The sequence below is a fragment of the Sphaeramia orbicularis genome, chromosome 16 (assembly GCF_902148855.1).
Source record: "Sphaeramia orbicularis chromosome 16, fSphaOr1.1, whole genome shotgun sequence".
In the NCBI taxonomy this organism is placed as follows: domain Eukaryota; kingdom Metazoa; phylum Chordata; class Actinopteri; order Kurtiformes; family Apogonidae; genus Sphaeramia; species Sphaeramia orbicularis.
Window position 1 is genome coordinate 24,806,372 of NC_043972.1, and position 27,400 is coordinate 24,833,771.

Genomic DNA, 27,400 nt, shown 5'->3' on the forward strand with positions numbered 1-27,400 from the left:
GCTCTTGTTTGCCTTCAGCTATTACATTATATTATGCCGTGTAATTGGAAAATGATATATCGCGCTTAATATTCCGTAGGTAGGGGCTTTAAATTATTGCGGACTGACATTTCTAATTGATTTAATTGATTTAAGGATAGAGAAGGAGCTGATAAAACACACACACACACACACACATAACATACTTTGCCCTTCTGTGTGTCAGCTGCGGTTTAAGCCTGTTGTATTTCAGTTTAGCCCTGGAGGCGTTCTGGAGAAACAGGGTGAAAAATGGGGGCCAATAAAAGTTTCATTAGAGGCCTAGTCAGTGTGCCAAGTGGCCAGTAACATTTAGGAAAGGTCAGTGGGGGAGGGGGCCGTGCATGTGCTGGGCACCGGGTTTAGCCGTGGTTTTCCAACTCCCTCCAGTTTTTTTGGGACTGAATGGCAGTTTCCTGTCACTCACTCGACTCACACATAATAAAACTCCCACAAATGATACAATGCAAAAAAAAAAAAAAAAAAAAAAAAGTAGAAAACACAAATGGAACACTATCCCATTTACACAAGCGCACACATACAAACATTTCATTCATGTGCATGGAACAGTTACAATGAATAACGGAAGGACAGTCCCTCTGCGCTCACACACACACACACACACACACACATACACACACTCTTTCAACTCAATGTCATCCTCATCCTTGTCGTTACCAAGCGTGGCTTTCTTTCCCTCTTGCCAACCCGCCCACCGTCCGCTCCCTTCCCATTCTGTCATCCTCCTCATTTCCTCCTTCCATCCTTCTCTTTGCCCACCCCATCCCCCATCCCCCACCCCCCAGCCCACCCTCCTCCTCCTGTGCCCCCCCTTCTCCCACCCTCTTTCTGTCTCTGTGCCAGTTCTCAGAGTGTCAGTGAAAAGTGCTGTTGTCAGCTGACATTTCCAATCACTCCCCCGGTCGCCCAAACTATGGACACACTTTTAACGTCTGGGGACAGAGCGGAACGTGAGCAGAATCTAAAGCAGAGCACAAGGGCAATTTATCTGGAGCTCGCATCGCTTTAGTCACACTTGTTGTCTTTTCTACTGTCTCACATCTATCTATCTATCTATCTATCTATCTATCTATCTATCTATCTATCTATCTATCTATCTATCTATCTATCTATCTATCTATCTATCTATCTATCTATCTATCTATCTACAGGGTGGGGAAGCAAAATTTACAATATTTTGAGGCAGGGATTGAAAGACAGTGTATGACCAATTAGTTTATTGAAAGTCATGAGAATTTATTTGCCACAAGAACATTTCCATAATAGAAAATGTTTTTATTCTGTGTCCTCCTTCTTTCTCAATAACTGCCTTCACACGCTTCCTGAAACTTGCACAAGTGTTCCTCAAATATTCAGGTGACAACTTCTCCCATTCTTCTTTAATAGTATCTTCCAGACTTTCTCGTAATAGTTTTGCTCATAGTCATTCTCTTCTTTCCATTATAAACAGTCTTTATGGACACTCCAACTATTTTTGAAATCTCCTTTGGTGTGACGAGTGCATTCAGCGAATCACACACTCTTTGACGTTTACTTTCCTGATTACTCATATGGGCAAAAGTTTCTGAAAAGGTATGGATAATAGTGTTAGGTATGATTATGACATCAATATATGTTTGGTTTCAAAACAACTGACGTAGTGCCTGCTGAGAAAAAACAACTAAATATTCATGGTAAATTTTGCTTCCCCACCCTGTATCTATCTATCTATCTATCTATCTATCTATCTATCTATCTATCTATCTATCTATCTATCTATCTATCTATCTATCTATCTATCTATCTATCTATCTATCTATCTATCTATCTATCTATCTATCCATCCATCCATCCATCCATCCATCCATCCATCCATCCATCCATCCATCCATCCATCCATCCATCCATCCATCCATCCATCCATCCATCCATCCATCCATCCTTCTTTCCTTCCTTCCTTCCTTCCTTAATGGAGAACAATTATGGAAAATGTAACCCCCTAGCATGTCCCAAAGCTTGTAATGAAAAGGGTATGCTAACCATGTACTTAATAATGTGGTTTCTAGGATAAGAAGAAAATATAAGAAATACTAGAAGCACTTGGAGAGCGCAGACTTCCGCCAAGGCAGATCAGTCCCCCCCCCCCCCCCCCCCCCGATCACCACCAAAATTTAATCATTTGTTCCTTGTGCCAGTATCAACATTTCCTGAAATTTTCATCCAAATCCGTCCGTAACTTTTTGAGTTATCTTGCACACGGACAGACAAACAGACAAACCAACGCTGGCAAAAACATAACCTCCTTGGCGGAGGTAAATATTTGTACCTAGAACTGCCAAGGAGTCATTTTTACCCCACACAAAATCTTGAGAAACTAAAATCTTTGGACTATATTTGTAAAAATTTCTGTTCTGCCTAAATTGTCATTTACACATAGACAAGGAGCTGAAACATACAAAAAAATATTAGTTTTATCCACATGAGTGTGGATTCAATAAGAAATGACATCTTTGCTCGAAGTAAAAATGACCCCCTGGTGGTCCTAGGGGGTATTGAAATGTTCACAGTTCAAGTGTTAAAGCGGTCATATTTCTCTAAACCCACTTTTATTAGTCTTTGGTTTATTTATTTGTGTATTTGGACCCTAATAGTTCATAAAGTTTGAATTTGAACCCTCAAGGTGCTGCAAAGCTATCTTTATATTTATTACAGCAAAAATCGAGTGAATTTCTACAACCCATTTTAAATTCCTACTTAATTTGTTGCGTCTATAACTAGTTACGTCACCACATTTGCACACATAAGGTCAAGACTTCCGACGAACATTTCTCAAAGTACGATGTAATTGTTTGTCAGCAGCAGTGGTTGTAGTCCATACTGAAAATACCACAGGGAAATGTTTTAAAAAGCATAATTCCATTGGAAAAACTAAAATATCACTCCTTTAAATTTGTGGTGCTTGATAGTTTGTCAGTGTTATTAGTAAAAATTATTCCTTATTACCTTTCAATATACTGTGATTAAAGTGGCTTGAAAGTAAATGACATTTACCATGTAATTCAGTGCTCTCAAGATGTAGAAAGTTTAACATGCATTGCCCCAATTTTGACTGATCGTAAATTTTTTAACATGACTCGACTGGTCTGCTTTGTGTCTTGAATTTTCCATGTCTGCCTTTTCTATAATGGCATGAACCAAAAACAGCTCATCTCTACCTATATCTAGTCTTTTGATTTGGACTCAGAGGAGAGAGCTGCAGCTTAATAAACATAAGAACTGTTTAAACAAGGGAGGATGAAAAAGCAAGGACCTGCCAGTGGGTTATCATAACCCAGTGGAATAAAGCTCCGGAATACTGAGCTGTATATCATCATTTTTATTAGTCTTAGAGTTACTTTTACTGAAAAAACAAAACAAAACAAAAAACAGAAGGAAAATAACAGATTAATTATTGATCTTTACGTAACAGTATTTTACCCAAGAATATTCTTAAAGTAGAGGAGAGAAGAAATATAGCTGTAGATGCAGTTGAAATGAAACATATCCACGCTCAGTTTACCCTCTATGTGAAAACCCCCCCAAATAAAAAGTCTATTTGGTGTGACAAATCTCTATGACAAAAGTTCACATTGTAACCCCACACTCTGTATTATCAGATATTAGGAAAATTAAGATGGAGCCTTCGATAAAGAGTAAAAGTACAGTCCGTTCTGTTTGTCCTTTTTCTTATTTCCCCTCTGGTGACCTTATATTTACGGTCATGCAGTAATTTACCCATGTAGTCCAAGCAGTTTATTCCCTTTTTTTTTTTTTGTCCCAACTCCTGAACGTAATGTCTTGCTGCTACTTTGTGCTCAACTTTATGATGAGCCTATTTGGCAGATAAAATTTCTTCACAATTCACAGGAAATTAGCTTTTCATCATGGAAGTATTGGAAGACTTTGTTGCTTTATAGTGCTTGAAGATGTTAAACTACATCTGGGGAAGACTTCTGAAACACTGCACTGTCTCAGTCCTCCCTCTGTGTTTGTGTGTTTGAGTCTAACTGGCAAAGAGGGGGAAAAATGAGGGAAATGCAAGAGACAAGACAACTGTATCGGATCCCCAATTAGGAGATACCACACACAGAGACCATCCTGTGTGTATGTTCATGCATGCATGCACAACAACAACGCGCGCTCATGCACAACCTCCGACAGAACACACATAATTTCCAAATATGCACAGTGTACACATATACATAATGGACACATACACTGGCAGATATGTCTCAGAGAGTTGATGTGTTTGCGTGGTGTGATTGAGAGCTGTGGTTCAGTCGACATCAAACATTGAGCATCCATAGGCTGACGGTATTTCACAAGGGAGCAAAAACACAGCTCTGATGCTCCGAGGGCCCTCTGAGGACCGTCATTAACACTTCACACACACACACACACACACACACACACACACACACACACACACACACACACACACACACACACACACGCACACACACAGATTTTGTCAAGTCTGCCAAAATTGGGTGTGCTGTGTTTCGTATTGACATTCCTCGTCAAACCCTGACAGTCTGGATAATACTGTCAATTTCACTGGCCTATTCTTTTTGTAACACAATTCAGGGTGGGTAAAAAAAAACAACATTTGGTTTTGGAAAGAATTCTAAGTGGTTTCCGTGTATAGAAGGAGACACATATCTGGTCCCTAAAAGGATTGCCATAGTGAAAGTCAGTCTGCTAGATGTACCCCCCCCCACCACCACCACCACCACCACCACCACCAAACCCAACCGACTGTGCTGTAGAGAAGACATTCTTCTCTGGCTTAGTGTTGTGTTATGAAGCTGTGTTACATTTCTGTGAAACCATAGAAAAGGAAACTCTAGGTTAGCCAGCTATTCCTGGTGAGAACTGTAGATTTTTTGACCAAACGTAGATACTGTAGGACATTATTTACCTCTTGACGAAGAAAAGTGAAATGTTGCAGTATTCAGTATTCCCATTTTAAACACTGCATAACATATGACCACCTGCTGTGAACATGTCAAGCTTGTTGTTTCCTTCACTGTCTACAACAGGGGTGTCAAACTCATTTTAGTTCAGGGGCCACATTCAGCTAAATTTGATCTGAAGTGGGCTGAACCAGTAAAATAATAACATAATAATATATAAATAATGTCAACTCCAAACTTTTCTCTATGTTTTAGAGTGAAAAAAGTAAATTTACATTATGAAAAGGTTTACGTCTACAAACTACCCTTTCAAAAGATGTGAATAACATGAACAAACTGAAAAAAAATAAGTGTAATTTTAACACTATAATGTCTCAGTTTATCATTTACACATGTTCATTATAACTTACAGATCACAGTGGATCTACAAATATACAAAACATTTAATAACAGAAGCAATCTTGTTAAAAACGTACTTACTTCTCTCAAGACATTTGAGTTTGTTCATATTTGTTCAGGTTATTCAGATATTTTTGCAATATCATACTTTGTTTTAGTGTAAATACATGAAAATATTTACATTTACAAAGAGAAAAATTTGGAGTTGTGAGTATTTATGTTATTATGATTGTATTTTACTGGTCCCGCCCACTGGAGATTGAATTGGTCTGAATGTGGAACCTGAACTAAAAGGATTGTTCATATTTTAGTGTAATTTTTGGATTTCACAAATCCCTCCCAAGGCCGGACTGGACCCTTTGGCGGGCTGGATTTGACCCCTGGGCTGCATGTTTGGAACCTGTGGTCTACAAATTGATGAGTCAGAGACTTACTGTCTACCTTCTCTTTGAGGAAACACTACTGACTTCACTGACCAAGTGTAGATAACACTTACAATTTTTTAGAAATGATTTGCTTCAGAGATTAAATGTGCTAAATGTTACGTATTTTAATAAGATTAATTGGAAAATAAATGACAAGTGCCAGTTTGCTGATGTTTTCAAGGTATATGATTAAATGTTATTACACATATATATTGGTTTATGTACATTTATATAATAGTTTTATAAATTTTCCACTAAATAGAACCTGTAAAGTGAATGTATTCTAATGTGCAGACAGTGTTTTGAAGTAGATCTTGTAGCTCTGAGACAAATATTCCTTTTGAGTCAAACCCATTCTCTAGTTAATTCTTGAATTTCACATTTTGACCCAAGGCTGTATCTTGGAAAACTCAGCCAACTAGTATTTTTTACTTGATTTTTCTTTATCAGTGACTCTCATGTGGTGAAATTTCAGTACTTTTATTCTGGAAGCATTTTCCTTGTAGACCAGTGTAAGTGGAGTTTACCTAATCAATCAATTGGTAGTTAACCTGACATGGGAAAGACTAAACTTACATAAGCTTTGAGAATTCTTCTGTTGGTCAGAAAGCAGGGGGCAAGGCTTTGGACGAGTGTGCTCTGTTATCTCAATATTCTTACATGTAAAAATATATTTGCTTTACATTTACATTTATGCATTTGGCAGACGCTTTTTTCCAAAGCGATTTACAGGGGAAAACCAGTCAAATCAATCAATCAATCAAATTTTATTTATATAGCGCCAGATCACAACAAAAGTTATCTCATGACACTTTATATATAGAGTTGGTCAAAACCAGACTCTAAGCCAGTTTACAGAAACCCAACAGAATCCTCCAGGAGCAAACACTTGTGACTGGTGACAGTGGAAGGAAAAACTTCCCTTTAACAGCAGAAACCTGGAGCAGACCCAGACTCCTGGAAGATGGCCGTCTGCCTTGACCAGTTGGGGTTAAAGAGAGAGGGTAAAGAAAGAGAAAAAGAGAGAGCGAAAGAGATAGTGACTGGGGGAGAGGGGGAGAAGGGGGGAAGTAGGAGACACATGGATGCAGTTGAGGATAAGTGAGTGATGATGATGAAGGCAGGAGAGAGGCAGGACTACCGCAGCAGTTCCAGAGATGATCCTAGGAAAATCTGTGATAATCCTGGGAAAAACCTTATTAATATATTTAAAATGGAATGTCTGAAAGTGCTAGGACAGGAGGTGCTCACAGAAGAGCTGGGTCTTCAGGAGCTTCTTGAAGATAGGCAGGGACGCCTCTGTTCTGGTAGTGCTTGGTAGAACATTCCACCAACGTGGAACGACCCATGAAAAGAGCCTGGAGCTTTAACCCCAATTCAGTGAGTTTTTGTGTTCTTGCTTCAAATTTTGTCCAGAGTGCTAGAAACTTCCATGACGCTCTGCAGGCTGTAAATGTTTGGATGTGAAGGGATTTTATTCCAAAACCTAGTTAGTAGTAGTGCAAAATTGAGGTTTTATTATTATCTTAGTTGTTTCAAATGTGCAAGATGTAACACTTGTGAAGAACTTTAAATGTATTTGTTCCCAATGTGTGAACAGATTGTAATGTACTTGAATTAAGGCATAAGGACCTTCCCTTACAAAATCCATGTTAGCTCCCTCTGCACAGATTTCTATATAGAGGAGCCAGGTCAGATTTTACACATAAATATAGATATTTACTCCCGAGTGCTTCAGTGCATCTCGTCTGCTCCAGTATAGTGCAACAGTGTGAAATGTCGTCCACTAATGGCAACAAATGACTGGCTCCCAGCACAACACAGACTCTGGTACAAAATATAAGCTTATGTTAAGTTCACTGGTATTGTCTCTGTAGGGGAATTTAAACCTCTGCATTTCACCCAAGTAGCAGTGAGCTACAACTGAAGGCGCTAAGGGATCAGATTTAGCTCTATTCCAGTATGGAGGATCTAAGGACAAGCGAATTAACCTAGCATGTGTGTGTTTTATTGTAGGGGAAATTAGTACGGGGTGGACACACGAAGACCCTGGTCCCACTACAAACTGAATTTTGGATCTTTTTACTGTGAGGCAGCATTGTGCCACCATGCTGTCATCTACATTTCATTTAATGAGCAGCGCTTCTACCTCACAGTTAGAACCTTCCATTTGTATTTATTTATTTAGTTACAGAACAGTTTGTATTGCCATTAGTTGCGAAGAACAAGATACATACACCAGATTTAGCAGAGAAGCTAATTTCCGTCTGTTGTCCTGGACAAACGACCACCATAATAAAACATCACATAAATTACGAAGTACTAATGTACTGGAAGAAAACTGTTAAACAAAACTAGAGGTAAAGGGAGCATTAACTTCCACAATGACTTCAGTGTGTCTGCTGCAGGTTAAACCAATCATGTTCAGATGGCTCAATGTATTCCATGACACTAAATAAAAATAGCTCTTTAGTTTTAGTTTGATTCCCTTTAGGACCAAGGCTTTGAATAGGTCTATATTCAGTTTGCCTGTTCTCTCCATGGTGCATGATTCCTGTGGGTCCTCTGGTTGCTTCGGTCATTAAACACAGGTATATCTACAGTTGAGGCCAAAATTATTAGCCCCCCTTATGAAATTAGACAAAACTCTTGACCTCTCCATGGAAATGACCATTAATAAAAAGTGTTTATAGTGTATTTGTTTCCAAAATAACAAAGACAAAATGTCCACTAAGTTTGATCAGAATATTTTAATGATACACTGAGTTGAAACAAAAAAGGGCAAAAATCAGATGTCCAAAATGATTAGCTCCCTGGCCTTTATCAATAGTGTACCCTTTCTGAGCCACAACTGACAACAGCCTCTTGGAGTTTTTCTTTACTAGGTTGGCACAGGTCTCCTGAGGGATTTTGGCCCATTCTTTCCTTGCAAATTGTTCCAGCTGGTCCAAATTGCGTGGTTTCCGTGCATGGACATTCACTTTAAGCACCCGCTACAGATTCTTAATAGGATTGAGGTCTGGGCTCTGTGCGAGCCACTCCAGGACCTTGGTTTTGGTATCCTTCAGCACAGACTTCCAAAACTCAAAACTGTTTACCTTTTAAATGTTCACAGGTGCCATTGAAAGGTAAAGATGAGTTATGGAAGGCTGTGCTTCAGTCTGCGGACACTAAACTGGAACTGTTTGGTCACATGGATGTTTATGTTGTGTTTGGTGAAGAAAGGGAGAGGCCTTCAACCCTAAGAACACAGTTGCCACAGTTAGATGACCCACGACTGTCGCCCCAGGTACAGCAGCAACCACATCCTGAAGTACGCGGATGACACAACAGTTGTGGGCCTCATTCAGGACAGCAACGAACTGGCTTACAGGGAGGAAGTGCAACATCTTGCGGACTGGTGTAAGGTGAACAACCTGGTCCTGAATGTCGACAAAACTAAGGAGATCATTGTGGACTTCAGGAGATCCAGACCCTGCCATACACCCCTCCGCATCAACGACACAGCTGTGGAAATCGTGAGCACAACCAAGTACCTGGGGGTGCAGATCACAGACAACCTAAGCTGGTCACTCCACACCTCCTCCCTGGCAAAGAAGGCACAGCAGCGCCTGCACTTCCTGCGGCGGATGAGAAGAGCCTCCCTCCCCCCTCCCATCCTAACCACCTTCTACAGAGGGACCATAGAGAGCCTGCTGACCAGTTGCATCTCCGTCTGGTCTGGGAGCTGCAGGGCCTCGGACTGGAAGTCTCTGCAGAGAGTGGTGAGGACAGCGGAGAAGATCATCGGGGCCCTGCTCCCCACCATTCAGGACATTGCAGATAGCCGCTGCCTATCCAGAGCCCACCAGATCCTCTCTGACCCCACTCACCCCCAGCATAGACTGTTCTCCCGCCTGGCGTCTGGCAGAAGGTTCCGCAGCATCCGCTGCAGAACAGCCAGATTCAGAAACAGTTACTTCCCCCTGGCCATCAGACTACTAAATACCAAATAACACCCACCCCCCCCGCCCACACATCCACCTACCTCACAGACGATATCAGAATATCCTTTCTGATGGACAACTTTACCTCAGTGCACCTTTTCTACATGGACATTATTTCTGTGCAATATAAAAATATGCGCCATAACTACCTCCTGTTTGTGCAATAGCCCCCCCAGCTGCTACAATGTTTCTGTTCTGTTTACACAAATTATACTGATTATTCTGTTTTGCACTATTTTATTTTATTCTGCTGTCTACATTCTGTTTATCTATTTATTCCTTATTGCAGTCATTTATTGCACTCATCTATTGCACTCATTTATTTTTAGCTTGTTTTTAAAGTTATATAGACCATATTTTAATTCTGTGGATTCCGGAAGCCAAGCAACGGCATTTCGTTGCCAAAATCTCACTGCTGTGTTTTTTTTGTGCAATGACAATAAAGGAAGTCTAAGTCTAAGTCTAAACATGGTGGTGGGAGTGTTATGCTGTGGGGCTGTTTTGCAGCCTCAGGCACATGGAACCTGGTTCAGGTGCATGGCATCATGAAAAACGAAAATTATGTTGAAATTTTGAAGGATAATATGCAGAAATCTGCTGGTAGTCTAGCCATAGGTCATTGCTGGGTCTTCCAACAAGACAATGACCCAAAGCATACTTTGAAATTGGTCCAACAGTTCCTGAAGGATACCAAACTTAGTGGACATTAGGGCTGCACGATTTTGGCAAAAAAAAAAAAAAATCCTGATTTTTTCCTCTAAAAACTCGATTTTCAATTTTAATTTTGATTTTTGGGTAAAACTACAAAAGACAACAGAAGTCAGCATGTCGTTTTCGTGAGCAGCCCACAATGCAGGGCACTGCTCTGACCTCAAATCTGTGATGGTATCACGTGATGAACGCACAGAAGTTTATTTTTTCTTAATTAAATCTTTATTGAATGAAGTAGACTATACAAACAATGTATACAACAAGAAAAATAACAGAAGTTTGCCAGGGGGAATACACTATAATACAATGTCCAAATCAGAGCAAATACTTATGTTTTTTATACCTTTTTTTTACCTGCCTTTTTGTTTCCAGATTTATCTAACAGCTTTAAATAAAGTTCAACATCTTTCAAAAAATAAATAATATTTGGTTTTGTGTTACAGAACTTACATTTGTGAATGAAAAATTTAGCAAGTAAGAGGACTAAATTAATTATTAATAAATAAATAAATAAATAAATATATTTATTTATTTATTTATTCTGGGTATCTGGGCCCACAGAAGTGATACCAGTGTAAGTCAGTGACAGGCATCAGTCGTGCGTGGACCACATAATATGAGTGATCCACATGTGGTTCTATTTAAACTGGGGGATCTGTGCGTGGAATAGACCGACCCAGGACACGCTGGAGGGATTCTATTTGTGGAGCTGCTGGATGTGTGTGGGCACAGGGCTGTGTGGGCTCCTCTGCTGAGGCTGATGACCCGAGACCCAGACCCGGATCAGAAGAAGACAGTACGGTACGGATTCAGGACAATGTAAGATGAGTGATCCGCATGCAGTTCTATTTCAGTTGCGGGATCCATGCGTGAAGCCACGGCTTACATTGCTATAAGTACTGTGGGCTCATTAACACATTTAAAGTCCAGTCATTACACGGACTTCTGTGAGAGACCACTGTCACTGATAGGAGGAGGAGCCTACGGGAGCCCGCAAGCGCGCGGCCCGCAGGCACAAGACAGATGAAATCGATTTTATGATTTCCCTTTTTTAAAAATCGTCCTAATTAAAAAATCCAATTTCGATTTAAAATCGATTAATCGTGCAGCCCTAGTGGACATTTTGTCTTTGTTATTTTAGAAACAAATACACTATAAACACTTGTTGTTAATGGTCATCTCCATGAGGAAATCAAGAGTTTTGTTTAATTTCATAAAGTAAAGTAAAGTAAATTTTATTTATAGAGCACTTTTCACAGACAGAGTCACAAAGTGCTTTATCAATTCAAATCAGAATCAAATTAAGTTTACAGAGACCCAACAGAATCCTTCAAGGGGGGCTAATAATTTTGGCCTCAACTGTAGGTGAATTGTCTTGTCAGTGCCCTTGACCAAGGTCTGATAAAGATCTGGAGTTGGTCCCTGAGCAGCTTCAGTGGCAGCTCACTGCTTCTAAGGTGCCAAATAATCATGTTAATTGCTAATGCTAATGCTAATGCTAGGTGCTGTGTGTATTTAGATGGGTTAACACAGACAGAATTTCCATACAGGGATAATACAATCAGTTAATCTTAACTTTAAAAAAAGAAAAACTTGTTTCTACATTTCGAGTGACCCTTTAACTTCATTTTACATACAAGTTATATATCGTTTAATGTTAAAGTGCATGCATGTTAGATGTAGCACCCTTATTTAATGTTATTTGATTAAAAAAACACAAAAAACACTCAGAATGAGTTCAGTCAGATGTTTCCTTCTTTCTTAGTCAGTAGTTGTTATGGCCAAAAATGTGTCTGCAAAGTCCCAATGACCTTGACCTTGAAACAGAGGCTACCAAAACAAGAAGAAATTAGAAAGAAGTAATAAATTCCCTGAAGCTGTTCTTGAAAGAGTACATTCATTAAAAAAAAAACCCCACATAGACATGTGGTAGCATCAGGCTTGACCTTTAGACCACAAAATCATTTAGGTTAATCCTTGCTTCCAAGAAAATGGTTTTACCAAATCTGAAAGAATTCCCTGAAGGTTCCTGAGAAATCATGCTCATAAGAATGGACAGACAAGAGGTCACAGTGGCTTTGACCTTTGACCTTAGTCACAAAAATGATTTCAATTTGTCCTTGTGTCTGAGTGAATGTCTCTGCTTGATAATGAAAAAAGCTGTCGAACTGGGAAATGAGGTGAAGAAATAAAGTGGATATAAACTGTGCAGGCAGAAAGAAAGTTTCCCTCTTAAGTCACCCTTTGTGTAATATACTGCACACTACACTGCCTTTGAAAAGATCCTCATTCCTGTTGTAGGAAACAGTAAAAGTTTGACTACAGAATTGAGTATTATGAAAAACAGAGGAAACCACTTGCATATTGAAAAGTATTGGAAGGAGGAAGTGAAAACCCAAAGTATTTGGCTCCTTCTGGTCTCTTGTTGGTACGTTTTAAGTATTTGAATAGTTTTTGTGTATCATGTGTCACTGCCATCGGGTCAAATGCAGGTTGATGTTATTTCAACACACTCTAGGCTTCTGCTAAAATCAATGACAGAGTTCCAGTGGGGACATGAACACAGAACAGGACATTCTGCACTTTCCTCTCATATTCCATCCACCTCACATCATCCAATCTATTATCAATACGAGTTTCCATTTCTTCACCGCAATAGCAGATTATTGAAACTACCTGAATAAAATGGAATTTTACCACTGAATGAAACCAGTGAGAGGCACTATTTTGGAAGGTGTAGTGTTATTGTAATATGACAACTCCTCAAGGCCATGGCATCATACTCCTCTCCTCTCCTCTCCTCTCCTCTCCTCTCCTCTCCTCTCCTCTCCTCTCCTCTCCTCTCCTCTCCTCTCCTCTCCTCTCCTCATAATTCTTGGAAAAACTAAAGTTAGCCAAATAAAAAATAAACTAAACCTAATAAATTGCTCAATTTAAAAATAAAAAAAGGAAAATAAAATAACTAAAATTTAGCTGAAAGAAAAAAAAAAACAAACTGAAAGACTTAATAGAAATAAAAGCTAATGAAGTAAAACAAAAACAGGAACAGGTGGACTTGTATGCCACAAACACCGATCTGATTCATTGCGAAAGCAGGAACAAACATTTTCCTAATATGGACAGTCAGTTACCAGCACACACATATGTACAAAACACGTACTGGTAGAGTTTCACTTTTCTGCCAGGAAAAAAAACAACCTGCCAAAACACTGATGGTGCGTGAGATCTTTGTATGCACAAAAAACACACATGCATGCAAGAAATCACACCCACACAAATACTTTTATGCCCAGACATGTACACACATGCACACACTTTCACACACAGTGTAGGTGTTTACACACAGACACACATGCAAGTTTGAATCACACGGCGGTAGATGTCAACAAAGAGCTGGCTATTGCCAGATGGTGTGAGTAATGTGTGTTATTACCACTTTGGTGTTTTTGATCCACTGCGTTGCCTCATCCGTGTGTGCCTGTGTCTTCGTGTGTGTTTGTCTTTGAATCTCTGTGTGGGCGATTAGTCCAGCCTTTATTTTTTCCAGTGTGTTTTCTACGTTTGCATCCACTGGATTGCTCTCAAAAACCCCAGGCCATAGGCCTTGTTTACCACCAGCCATCACTTTGTACAAAAACAACCAGGCAACCATCAGATTTTATTTCATCTTGTCACAAGCTGTGATTTTGTAAATACTCTAAAAATATCTTAAATTGCTGGAAAAATTGTAAAAAAAAAAAAAAAAAAAATGGAACACTACTCCATCACACTCAACTCTCGATATGCTTTGAACAATACACAATGATCCTTGCAGAAACAATGATTTTCTCTAAACCGATTTTGAAGATCATAAGCTGCACAACTGTTGTGTTATGTGTGATAGCAGCCTTTCAAAGCCTGTTTCTGTCTTTATTTTTAAAGTCTCCTGTCCCAATAGAGTTTGATGTGTGGCTGTCAGGCGGGCTAGTCTCTGTTCTCTTCTTCTTACTGACAGAGACTCTCCTGATGGTGACAACTAAATGATCTCTTCTTTATTAAACACCTCTTACTATCTCTCTATCGCTCCCTGACTACCTCGCTTCCTCCTCGCCTTCAGTGTCTCTTTTTATCTTTTGACTGACTGCTCTCCCTCTCCTCGTCTATTTCTCATTCCTCAGAGCCCGTCTCTCCCTCCTGCTTTCCCCCCTCTCCGCTCTAAACCTCCCTCACTGTATCTTCGCCTGATTTCTCAATCATTTTGTCTCCCTTCTCGTTGTCTCCCTCTGTTTCCCTGAAAGCAGAGAGGACATACGCTTCCATCCCTCACTCGAGGTCAACAGTAGTCAGCCAGCCAGTCAACCAGATTGTCAGCCTGTCACTCTGTTTGATAGTCACTCAGCCAGCCAGTCATTGTGCAGCAGTGTTAAAACGTTAATTAAAAAGTCTCATCTGCAGAGCCAGGCAGTGATCTTGGCTGATCTCTCAGATCCAAGCTTTCCATCTCTGTTTCTCTCTCCCACTCAGGAGAGCGTGTCCTTTTTTCCCTCTCTCCTACCTCCTTTGCCTCGTTCTCAGTTTCTTTGCTCCTCTCTTTCCAGGAGAACTCGAAAGACTGTGCTGATAAGAAACATTATTAACTTCTTTCCGAGAACAGAGAGCTAGAGGAGAATAGAAGTGGGACTGAGAGGAAAATAAAGGAAGAAGACAAAGACAGATGCAGAGGTGTGACACATACGAAGCAGAGCGAGGGAGTAAAATGGACGGCAGATGTTAAAAGTTGACAGAAATAGTAGAAAGAGAAAGGTATGGAGGCAGTCCTTCTCTCTTATAGACTCTCCGAGCAGTATCGGGTCTCATACAGATGAATGGTTATTATCGTCAGTTATGAGATACAGTTCTGTCTCTGTTCTGATGCCTGCGGGTTGGTTTTGGTACAGATGAGGATAGAATGGATAGATAGAAGTGCAGATAGAAAACTCAGCTCTGATAAGATACAGTGAGAAACTCTGAAAAACTGTGTTAGAGTTGGTCTAGACTTCATTGAGTTTTGGGTCTCAGTGTCATCTATTTATTAATAGGTCTTGTTATAGTCTTATATACTTCAAAAACACACACACACACACACACACACACACATATATATATATATATATATATATATATATATATATATATATATATATATATATATATATTTATATGCAGTTTCAACAAAACGACTTCAAACAAAACAACTTGAAACAGCTGTTCAGTTTTGGATGTTTTTAACTCATATTTCCATCCAGAGGACCAATGTGCTGTTTAGCATCTTCCATCTTTATGGGTTGGTTCTGCTGCCTGTCGCTACCACATCAACTGCCCATTTGTTCATGCGCGACAGTAACTCTACTTGGACAAACTGCCCAAAATGCTACATTTTACATATTGAACCTTGAAGTTGAGTTTGAATTTTCTGATTTTTGGGTCTAACCTGTTGTACTAATGCATTTGACACTATTTTATGATTTAAAAAAAAAAGTGAGTAAGTAATTTAAAGGTTTCCCTATTTTTTGCAGATATGGGAAGATTGTATCAACAAAGGCCATCCTGGACAAGAACACCAATCAATGCAAAGGTGAGTGAAAATCTGCCAATTCCCTGTTATACTTCCTGTAGTCTCACAAACAGACCCCCCCCCAACTTCACAAGCTCACAATTTGATACAGGATCCTGAAAGTCTAAGTCTGGAAAACGTCGATGGAGAATTGATTGAACATGGCAGCTTAATGGCAGACCAATCAGTGTGCTATGGGGAGTGGTTTTGTTTTTATGAATCACTTCCCCTTGCACTATTTTGCATTCACTTATTACAGTAGTCTTTGCCAAAAGGTGTTTACAATGGGATACAGATTTTTTTTTTAACTATGTTACATCAAATTAAAAGAAATTGCTTAAGCTTGCTTAAACCACCAAATGTGCTATTTCACATAATCCATGTGTTTGCTATAGAGACACATGTTTATCTATGTGGAATGAATGTGTGTTTTATCACCGTATCCTTTAATCTTTCCAAATGATGCACCACTAAAGTCCCTTTATTTTGATTTAGTCCTCTGTGATGATGATTTCAGCATTGCACCCTAATGATACTCAGAGTTAAGCAGCTTTTGAAACCAAGATGCTGGCATTGTTGTCACTGACCAAATCAAAATGGAGAACACCATACAATACCAACAATGTGTTTGAAATAGTCTCTGTGGTGAATGAGGCTCACTCAAGTGTCTTCTGATGAGGGTCTGCTTGATTGTTGGAGTGGTCTGAACAAAGCACTAATCAATATGATTGTAGTCGTCTGCTTTTGAAGAGGCACACAAGAGCATGTGTTCAGTATGATTGCTGCTCATCTGCCAGGGCTGTACTCAAAGGTATACTGATGTCGTTAGGACAGAGGCACAAACGCCATGTAATCAGCATATCGGCTGCAACAGCGCTAGAGTTTAAGAAAACGCAGCTTGATTCATAGGATGACGAAACGTTTCAAGATTGCCAGATTTCTGTCTTGAGATAAAATATTTTGAAGAATTGTTACTGTGACTTAACTTGCAGCAGGGAAGTGTAATTTCACTGAAACTCCCCTGAAAGTGATTTTAATTATTATTTTGTATTACTCTAACTTTATCATTCTAGTACCTGCTTTGGTGTTACACTATCAAATATGGCTCTGAGCTTTGTGGGGATATTAAAATGCCTTTCCTGGCACAGTTGCATTGCTCAAGGGGAAGCTGAAATTCTATAGACCCAGTGATAATTATCAGTTATTCATTAAAATTTCATGGGGATTTCTTTAAACACAGTTTTGAAAAACCTGTTTCATTGCAGTCCGTGTGATCCAGTTTGAGAAGTATGTGTTTGCCCACAGTAACTGCATGCTTCTCTTTAAAATCATGCCCAAACTTGAGCTATGATTCATTTATTTTATTTAATGTAGCATAATTAAACAACTAACAATGTGGCTTAAAAATAGCTCTTCTGTTGAAATTATCAAGTGAAAACAAGGTTGTTTGTGTTCCTGCTAGTAAAGAGTAAGGTCATTGTGAGGTCTGTGCCAGCTCCATATATCTGGTATCAGGGGTATACGCCAGACCTCTGGGCTTTTGTGAATTCTAAACATTAAAGAGACTGTTTCTAAATGCATCCCCATACGTCCAACCATCAGTGTACGGTCATTATTTAATCCACTGAAATACAAACGGTACAATACCCAGAATGTTGCAGCTGCAGTAGCATTTTTGCAGCATGTGGCCCTCATCAGCAATTTCACCGCTTGTGATGTAGACTTCATACATCTCTTAGCCAGTTGTTAACTCACAATGAAGGAGTTTCATTATCAGTCGGCCATTAGAATGCCTTACAACCGGATAAGTGTTGGTTTGATTGCAGAGGCATTCAGTGGGGACAAGATAAGTGCTTAGCGTGACTAAGAGAGTACAAATTGGCACAGAGAGTTCTCTTGGAAAGGGAGGGATGGATGGGAGGAGGCACAGGGAGGTGGAGGAAGGGAGTAAAAATAATCTGGGGCTGACAGAAAAGGAAGGAGACCCTTTGAAACTGATGATTTAGCAGGCAGCCTCCTCTATTCAGGAAGGTTTTGCAGACAGAGAGGTAGAAAGCATGAAAGATCTAGACAAAGAGACAGGCAAATAAATAAAGGCCTCTTCCTTTGCCGCCTGCAGGGATAGTGTTCAATCAGTTTCCTAATGTCAAGTTAAAACTTCATTCCATATTTGGTCATTTTCATCTCTAATATTCTTCTGAACAATTCTGTGGTGTGCAGGTTGAATTTCAGCATTTTTAGATTTTTTTAAAAGCCCCTTCAAGTTCCATCCTCTGATATCTTTGTCGCCGGAAATTTAGCTTTTTTCTGTGACAGTATGTGGGAAATGAAAAATAATTAAAAATATGCATGGTGTATAAATACTTGCCTCTTAGAATAGAATGCTAAAAATTCTCTGTTCTTGGAGTGATTGTTTAATTACTCAACTTTCAGTGAATCAAACTTTGGCTTAGTTCTTTGCATTCATAAAGTTCATTCCTTTATATTCCTGCATAAGTCCTCCACTTTGTACAAGGCTCAATGTTAAATACACTGACAGTTTTCTAGTTAGCAGCGTGGGAGCTCAGGGGGAGGGTGAGGGCACAGAGCACAGGATGGAGGAAGGAAGGGAGAGGAAACCACTTTAGATTGTAAAGGATTTCCATTTCCCAAAGACAAGCTCCCTCCCTCTCACTGTCTCCATGTCTCCCGCCTGTTCTCCGCCTCCCTCCCTCTTCCAACTCTCATCTCATTCTCTCTTTCTCTCTGCCAGTCTTTCCCAGTCTCCGTGACTCACTGCCCCCCCCCCCCCCATTCCTCCTTTGCTCCATCGCTCTCCTTTTCCCTCTGTACTTGGTTAGTCCATTCCAATGGCCCTAGGCCAGGAACTCTGGGAGCTCAGGAGATTAGATGGAAGCTAGGGATGTGTGTGCATTTGAGTGTGTATGTCTTTGAGCATAAGTGCTTATATTTATCTGAGCTTCTATCTGTCTGTGTGTGTGTGTGTGTGTGTGTGTGTGTTCGTGTATGTGTGTGTGTATTTGCATGTCTATGTTTTGCTATCATTTTTTTTATTCTCACAACTGAAATATTTGTCAGGCCTGACTGAGCAAGATCAATTTCCATCTGAGTGTCATCATAAGGCCACAGATGGGTAGGACAGGGCGCAGATGAGAAGGCTTGTATAATTCAGAGATTCTCAGTCTTCCATTCTCTGGAAATGCCCTTATTATCATGTCCAGAAGGGCTCAATTTGCATCCACATGAGTTTTCGCCAAACTGGAGAGGCCATGTTTTGAGTGTGCAGGCTATTTCAAAATATATAAGTTATATGTGGGCCAGTGTTGTGGTACAGTGATGGACAAACCTGTCCATCAGCCTGAAACGCTCATAGACTCAAACTCCGTACAGCTCAAGTGTCCTTGTAAGTAAATGAAACCATAGCAGTGACACAGCTGTATTCTTTTACGAATACTTAACCTCTGACCTCCCTGGAAAGAGGGTTCAAAGACATGTTCACAAAATACAAATCTTTGCCTCAGTGATGAATAGGGTCCAAGCATCAGGCCCATTCTTTTCAAGGCTGATGCTCAATCAGACTGAGCATACAAAATGCTCCCATCATTTGAGCCTATACAGAATGATGAATGGTGTTTAGCAGCAGGTGTAAGAGTCATCTGTGCTCAGAGTCCAACTGTCAGATATGTACCACTTATTTTGTATTATTACATCGCATATTTTTCTTATCATAAGAGTAGTGATTTTAGTTTGGTTTGAGGAGTATATGTATGATTTGTGCACGCATTTGGCTTGTGTGAACTTGTTGACGTTAGCTAACTCCCTCAGCTAGCTCAGAGCCGTTTAAAGAGAGTTACAACACGCTTTGATGTCGCCGCTCTGGTGATCACGTAGTTCATGTAAGCCCGAATAGTTCCAAACGAACTGAGCGCTGTCACGTTCTTCTATGGGACAGACAGCAGTGAGCATGATAAGTCTGAAAATAAACCACACACAACCGTTGTGTCACTACTGTATGTGCTGTTGTGTGTGTTACACTTTTGAGTAGTGGGGCAGACCACTGAAAGGACTGACTTTATTACTTTGGAAACTGTAATTTTGGGAAGAAAAGTTGGTGTTAGCTTGGGTAGGCTACTTACGTGAATGGTGCTAACTTTACAAGTTCATTCTTCAGTTGTGCAGTACAATAGTACAATTGTACAGTAATTGACCATTTTTAAGTTTTACTATTATTGACCCTTTGCACATTATGTCACACTCTGTTTGCGCCACAAACGAGCGCCATGACGGACGGCGGAAGTGCCAGACTGCACACTGGATGGCAAACCGGCTAATATCGAATTTGATCTGAACGTTCTCGTTTTTGTTCATTTTTAACCCTGCTTTACACGTACAGTGGTCGCACACAACAGTTCTATCCTTCTTCAAAGACAACCAAGGTTTCAGCTGGTTCCAGACAGAGCCTGGCTATGATGGACCTGAATTTACAGATAGAGCAGGCTCTGTTTGTGTCCATACATTTACTTTTACATTTACATTTATGCAATTGGCAGACGCTTTTTTCCAAAACGACTTACAGGGGAAAACCAATCAAATCAATCAATAAAATTTTATTTATATGTACCAAATCACAACAAAATTTATCTCATGACACTTTACATATAGAGTTGATCAAAACCAGACTCTAAGCCAATTTACAGAAACCCAACAGAATCCATAGCATATTAGCTCCACCAAATGCTAGCTAGGTGGCTAGACTGGGTTAACTACTATGAGCCACTATGTTGCAGTGGCTGTCATAAGTAACCGACAATATTAGCTCCGTTGTAGAGGCTGCCTTTTTTTTTTTACCAGCTACACTATGTTCTATGAAATGTTGTTATTGTCATTGTGCTGTGCCATATGTTCTAGTGGTGGAACTGTACATATGACTGTGCGTAGATAGTAGAAAGGCAGACACTTCAACAACAGAGCTAATACTGTAGGATACTTATGACAGCCACTAACATTATTACACAGCGTTAGTTCATTAGAGCTGCTTTTGGTTACAGTCTATTTGAGTTTGGATGGCATGCTGGGGGAAACATGTTAAAAACATGCACAGCTAGCTAGCTAACGTTAGCTGTATCTTTCCTTTACCATTATGAGACACATTCCTCTGCCATGAGCGCAGTACAGCGACTCGGTAATCTAACCTGAGACTAAGAACTGGTATCATCCAGACTTTTGTATGCTTTTAGATCAGCACCTGTGTATGGGGACACTCCATTTAGAACAGAATGGAACAGATTGTGTGCATTAAACTCCGGTAGACTGGAGGATTTTGCTAGATCCGTAAACACATCAGGAGGGAGAAGGTATGGGTTGGTAGCTAGCCCTGCTATCACTAGCTTCTCCAAATAGTGTTCTTTCTGCCGTCCAGTAAAGTGAGTCACTTCGCAGGACAACTCCAAAATTTTATTTTCAGTGCTGGTAGCCATAATCCATCGCTCATTCATTCATTTGTTGTGTTGCTTTTGCCGTCCACTATGGCGCTGCACCCCTAGTCACGTGATAACTGTGACGTCGGTGCAAAGGGTCAATAGGACTGAGGTCCAAGCAGAAAACAGTGGTTAGCTGTGAACACTGTGTGTCTGCCAAGCTCTGCTCTGATAACACACACAGTAATGACATTAATCAGCAAATAGCATAGCGGCTAACATAGCATGTTAGCATTAGCAGGGACACTAAACTCATTAAAAACGAAACATTAGCAAACTCAAAACTCAACAGAATTCTTATAGGATGAGTCGGATCTTACAAAGGCCAAGTTACAGAAGTTTTACCTCCTTTAACTCATGAATAATAACTTTAATAAGCTTTTATTGGCAGAGCTCAGCACTACAGCAGATCTCCTCCTAATTAGTACATGACCTCAGCTGATAAACTTAACCAAACACCACCAGCTTCAGCAAAACAACTACAATAAAATCCACTGATAACAACATTAGTACTAATGTTACGTTATCTTAAAAAGTCTATAGTTTGTGGTTATTGTGGTTAAATCTCAACAGCTGGACAAGTCTAGCTAGCTACAGCTGAAAATCCAACATAACAGGTGTTTAAGATATAAATTTATACAAACGCGAACACATACCAAAGAAAACAGAATTTACAACATAAATGTCTACTAATACAGGAAATACACTTGATAACTTGAATATCGAAATCTTATTATCTTAGTGATGGAATTGCTAAATCAGCTGCAATAGAAATGAATGTGTTCCGACGGTGTTACACCCAATGTTGGAACTATTGGCCCCTCCAAAACCTGGAAGTAGGTTTGTATTTCATCCGCCATTTTTTTTTTTTACAACAGGAGTCTATGGAAGTGCTGCGACTGTTATATTGAAGGCTCTGAGCTAGGTCCCTCAATGTCAATATGTAGAGTTAGAAAAACAGCCCTGAAGAATGTAGGATCCAAATACAGTGTGTAAAATATTTGAATAGGACTTGGACAGTTCTACATGTTTTGTTGATTTGTGTACATTATGTTCAATACTTCCAATGATCCATCCATTTGCTTCAGTGTTACCTGTGGCTATTTCATTAGAATGACATGACGTAATCATAATATGCATCACTAAGAGTGATTTCGAGGAAACTTTATCTGTTATTGTTGTGACTGAGAGACCCCTAACAGCAGAACTAACATATTGTGTGCTTCAAAAAAAAAAAAAAAAAAAATTATGAAATAAAATCTGGTCAAATCTGCACACCAGCAAACAAAAGGCTTGGATTGTATGTAGTGCATTCTGTTTTAGGGATTTTACTGTCCCACTAATTACATGGACAGCTTATGCTTTTGACAAAAAAAGACAAAAATAGTGTATTTTGCCAGTGAGATATGAGAGATACGGAACTTTTCAAAATTCTCTGGAAAAAAACTAAAGCATTCTGCCAGGCTACTGATGAATACTGTATGCTTATGCATTCTTAATTAGTTCAACTGTTTTGGTGCTCCCCTAATTAGATAAATATAGATAAGAAAAACAGAATGCATGTGAATGTGGTGTATGTATTTATGCATGCCTGCATACATTTCTGAATCTTTTTTTTTTTTTTTTTTTTCTCTCTGCGTATGTGTGCCTATCTGTTAGTGTGGATCTGCATGCACATCCTATGTACAAATGTAAGAACTTGCATGTTTGTTTGTGTTATCCCATTTTGGCTAAATTATGAGTGTGTCATTAGCAACAGCATAAATATTTGTGTGCGCACAGTGCAGATCTTGCTGTGAAAGCAGCTTGCTCCCTTTGAACAATAAAAAATCATGTGCTTATCAGCAAAACAGAGCATGCCTCCAAATTCTGGAGAAGACAGACAGGAGCAGATGTTAGGAACGAAAAGTGTGAGTTTGGTGGAAGCTGAGAGGGAGCGGGAGGCGGTCTATTCCCTCACTGTTAACATGTTTACATATAGGATTGTAATGAGAGAGGCTTTTGAAATGTGGATCATTTAATTGTGTTAATACGCGGCCCACTCCAAACTACAGCTGGAATTTCAAAGCTTCTTCTTCTTCTTCTTCTGCAGCTAAATACATTCATGTCAATCTTTCTCTTTTCTTAGTGTCTGTCATATAGTATAATAACAAAATCACTCTGTCAAACAGTTTTGTTCACATTTACTGCTCGATCAGGCTCAAAAACTACCATTGCGGTATGTTATGTCTGATTTTCTTCTTTTTGTGTGTGATTTTTCTTTTCAACCCAACCAAACAGGGTGTATTTCTGAAAGTAGAGATTGATTTTAGTGTTTTCTGACCTTTTGTCCCTTTGTGCTTCCTGTTGGCCCAATATACAGTACATCCCCGTTGCATCAACAGTTTGACAGAACACTGCACAGACACACACACACACCAAATATTCCTAATTGCGATAACAGTGACTGAAGCTCATTCACTTGCTGGTTTATTTCTTTAAACAAGACTCTGAATCATTTTAATCCCTGCTTTAGTAGAGGGTTCTTCTCATTGTCTCTGGTGCTGAGGCATTTAGTACTGACCACTACTATAGAAGCACCATATGTACTGACAGATTTAGTATAGTACAAGGATGAGATGACCTCACTTGTAGAGCTGTGGGATATAAAATGTCAGGCTATAGGAAGGAACAGTGAAGATTCTTTTAACAGCAGGTCATTTATTTTTATTTGCACATCATAAACAGCAAGAGAAAAATAAAAAAACAACAACATTCAAACAAGTAACATCATTGTACAGGAGAGGATAGAAGCCAAAAAAGGTTTATATGAATATTTCCCAGAAATAAACAATATACAGGAAGAAGAAAAGAAAGAAAGAAAAAAAAAGAATTAAAAATACTTCAAAACTTAAATAATAATCTAAAGTAAAAACAATAGAAATACAAATCAAATTACGAATCATCAAATACAAATGTATAAGGTTTAGAGTATGTGAACAGCCACAGAAAGTAAAAGGTGAGTAGTAAGAGGTGCTTGAAACAGCTGTACTGAAACACATTTCAGTTATTTGCAAAACATGGACTTCATTCTATTAAAAAGAGTCACACAACTGTTATGACACCAATTCTGCTGATGTTCTGTGCTAAAACACATTTAATGGGGGGAATTGCAGCTTTCATTAAGTACGTGAGCTGACTCAATTTTGACACATTTGCTGGACTTGAGCAGCGTTGACAACAAAATTCAGATTTGGATCTTTGACAGAAATGAACAGAAGCTGGTTTTGCAATATGCAGAGTGACATTAACCCATAAAGACCCAAACAGCCACCAGCACCCAAAAGCATCGCCTGATATAAAATGTTTAATAACTTCTGATTTCTTTATTTCTTTATTTAAGGATCCCCATTAGTCTCTACCAAAGTAAAGTCTTTTCTTCCTGAGGTCCATTCCCATTATAAAAGTATTACAATTTATACATTTACAAAACAGAACTTACACAAAACACCATAACTTCTAATCCACTAATCCTATCAAAACATGTAAATAATTGGTGTAAAATGCAGTTTGTCATCTTTTCATGGTCATCAGATATGACCCACTTGAAAGTTTAGAGGTAACACTGATTCACCAGTAAAACCCATTGAGTTTGATCAATGACAGTGGATGGAGAAACTTGTTTTATGTTCAGTTAATTATACATTTTGACAGAAAAAAAAACCACTTTTTCTTCAGTTTTCTTAGTTTTTTATATGATATCCCTCCTCTTTAATCTGAGCTTTTATGGACATCTACATGATCAGTGAATTAAATATAGGAAAATATCTGATTTACACTGGAAAATGCAAAATACAGAGTAAAATATTATTTATTTATTATTTTTATTTTTTTCCCAACAAGGCATTGTGGACAGAAAAACCACACATAAACAAAGGGAAAATCAAACAAATAAACAAACCAAAAACAACAACAACAGAGCAGTGACAAACAGCAACAATGATATCATCATATTACAATGAAAAAGATCATAAATGTAAAGAGCAACTAAACAATATAGATTGGTTAGGGGCGATAGGGAAAAGGGGAAGAAGGGAGTGTGAATGAAAGTGAGAAAGAGAAAGGGGGGAGTGAGGGGGGTAAAATAATAATTGTTGTAATAATTGTAATAATACAAAAATATATAATAGTAATACCACAATACAACAATGAATTAAATAATTTAATATTTGTAATAATTTATTTGTATCAATTACTGTCTGTTTGAGTTTATATGAATTAATTTAAATTAATATGGCTATTGGGGGGGGGTTAATATTATGATAAAAGGTGATAAATCACTTAAAGAAAGGTTAAATAAAGAGGAAAAATCATCCTTTTTTGCTAATACTGGCACATTTACAGACATTTTTATTAATGTGTACTGTCCCTGCTAAATAAACAAATAAATAAATAAATTTGGGAACTTCCACAAAAATAACACTGGGTCTTTATGGGTTAACTAGCATTTTTCTCTCCTTCTACTCTTCCTCATAATTCTCCTGTTTCTTTTCTGCATGTTTATGTATAGGCTATGGCTTTGTGGACTTTGACAGCCCTGCAGCAGCCCAGAAGGCTGTGGCCTCCCTCAAAGCCAGCGGAGTCCAAGCACAGATGGCCAAGGTAAGCTCCACTCACCGCTCTGCCTCACATGTTGTCATAGAGGTGTTTGACCGACTGTGTTGTTGTCCGGGCAGACTGGTCACTGCCTGTAGAGCGGAGCATGTTGATAGTGATAATGAAATGACGATGGAAGATAAAAATAGAAATGACAACATTAGTAGTGTTGATCATAATACCAGTCACTTACTTTACTGGAGCTGTTATACAGTTACATCGATTAATGTGAGATTGATAGGCAGAGCTTTGATTATGTCAAAAAAAAAAAAATCGATTTAGTTCATGATGGAGTTATTGATTAACAGCTATGGTCATGATGGGATTATTGATCATATCCTGGGAAAGATGGAGGAAAAAATGGAGCAGATGGATAAACTAGTTTTCCTCCCACTTCCTTCTTTTTTTCCTCCTTTTATGTCATTTCTTCTTTTATTTCTTTTCACAGATATACTTTATCAACCTGATGCCACAAAAATTAAGTCATGGTGTATTTTCTATTTTAGGAAAATAATTGAATTTTACTACTTACTGTAATTTCAAAGAAGCACAGATGTTGATTCCAAAGATGAATGTACATGTGTATTTTAAAGCCAGCCCAGTTAACAATATCTACTGGTTTAGCACTAGCAATAGTTGTTGTTGTATGCATAGTATATTAGGTATTTTTACCCTGCCCCCTGAAAGGAAGGCAAGGGGTATTGTTTTTAGTCCAGTTTGTTTCTTTGTTTAACACTTAAGCAGCAAAACTATTGGTTGAATTCATACCAAATTGTGTTTATAGATTGCCAGTGACCCAGAATGGATCTGATTACATTTTGGGAAAAGTAGGTCAAAGTTCAAAATTTTTTTAATGAATTTTTAAAATCTTTCTTCTTCCCATTGACTTGTAATGGGAAAATTTTCAAATGTCTATAAAAACATAAATTTAGTTTCAATTCACTCCAAACTTGGCACATATATAGAGGCAATTGTTATACATTACTCTGACATAAAGCTAAGGTATATGTATTTTTTTCACATTGTGAGTACATTTTTTTCCCCACCGTTTAGCTAACATTGTGGCACCATTATGAAGGATAAGGAAATCAGCCAAGAAAAAGTGTCCATAAAAAAAAATTTGGCATTTCTAATGAAGTCATTCTAAAACTAGAAAAGCACTTGGAGAGCGCAGACCTCCGTCAAGGCAGATCATCAAATACAAAATTGGATATGAGAAATT

General features: G+C 38.9%; 1 protein-coding gene across 5 annotated transcripts in view; it reads left to right on the forward strand.

Annotated features, from left to right (window-relative positions):
- Positions 1–27,400, forward strand: part of LOC115435711 (RNA-binding motif, single-stranded-interacting protein 3) — a 238,765-nt gene that overhangs the window by 90,794 nt on the left and 120,571 nt on the right. For all 5 annotated transcript variants that reach the window (XM_030158306.1, XM_030158309.1, XM_030158307.1 and 2 more), the window contains exons 3-4: positions 16,029–16,087; positions 26,093–26,184. In XM_030158306.1, the coding sequence (XP_030014166.1) occupies positions 16,029–16,087; positions 26,093–26,184 (151 nt within the window). The remainder of the gene's footprint in view (positions 1–16,028; positions 16,088–26,092; positions 26,185–27,400) is intronic.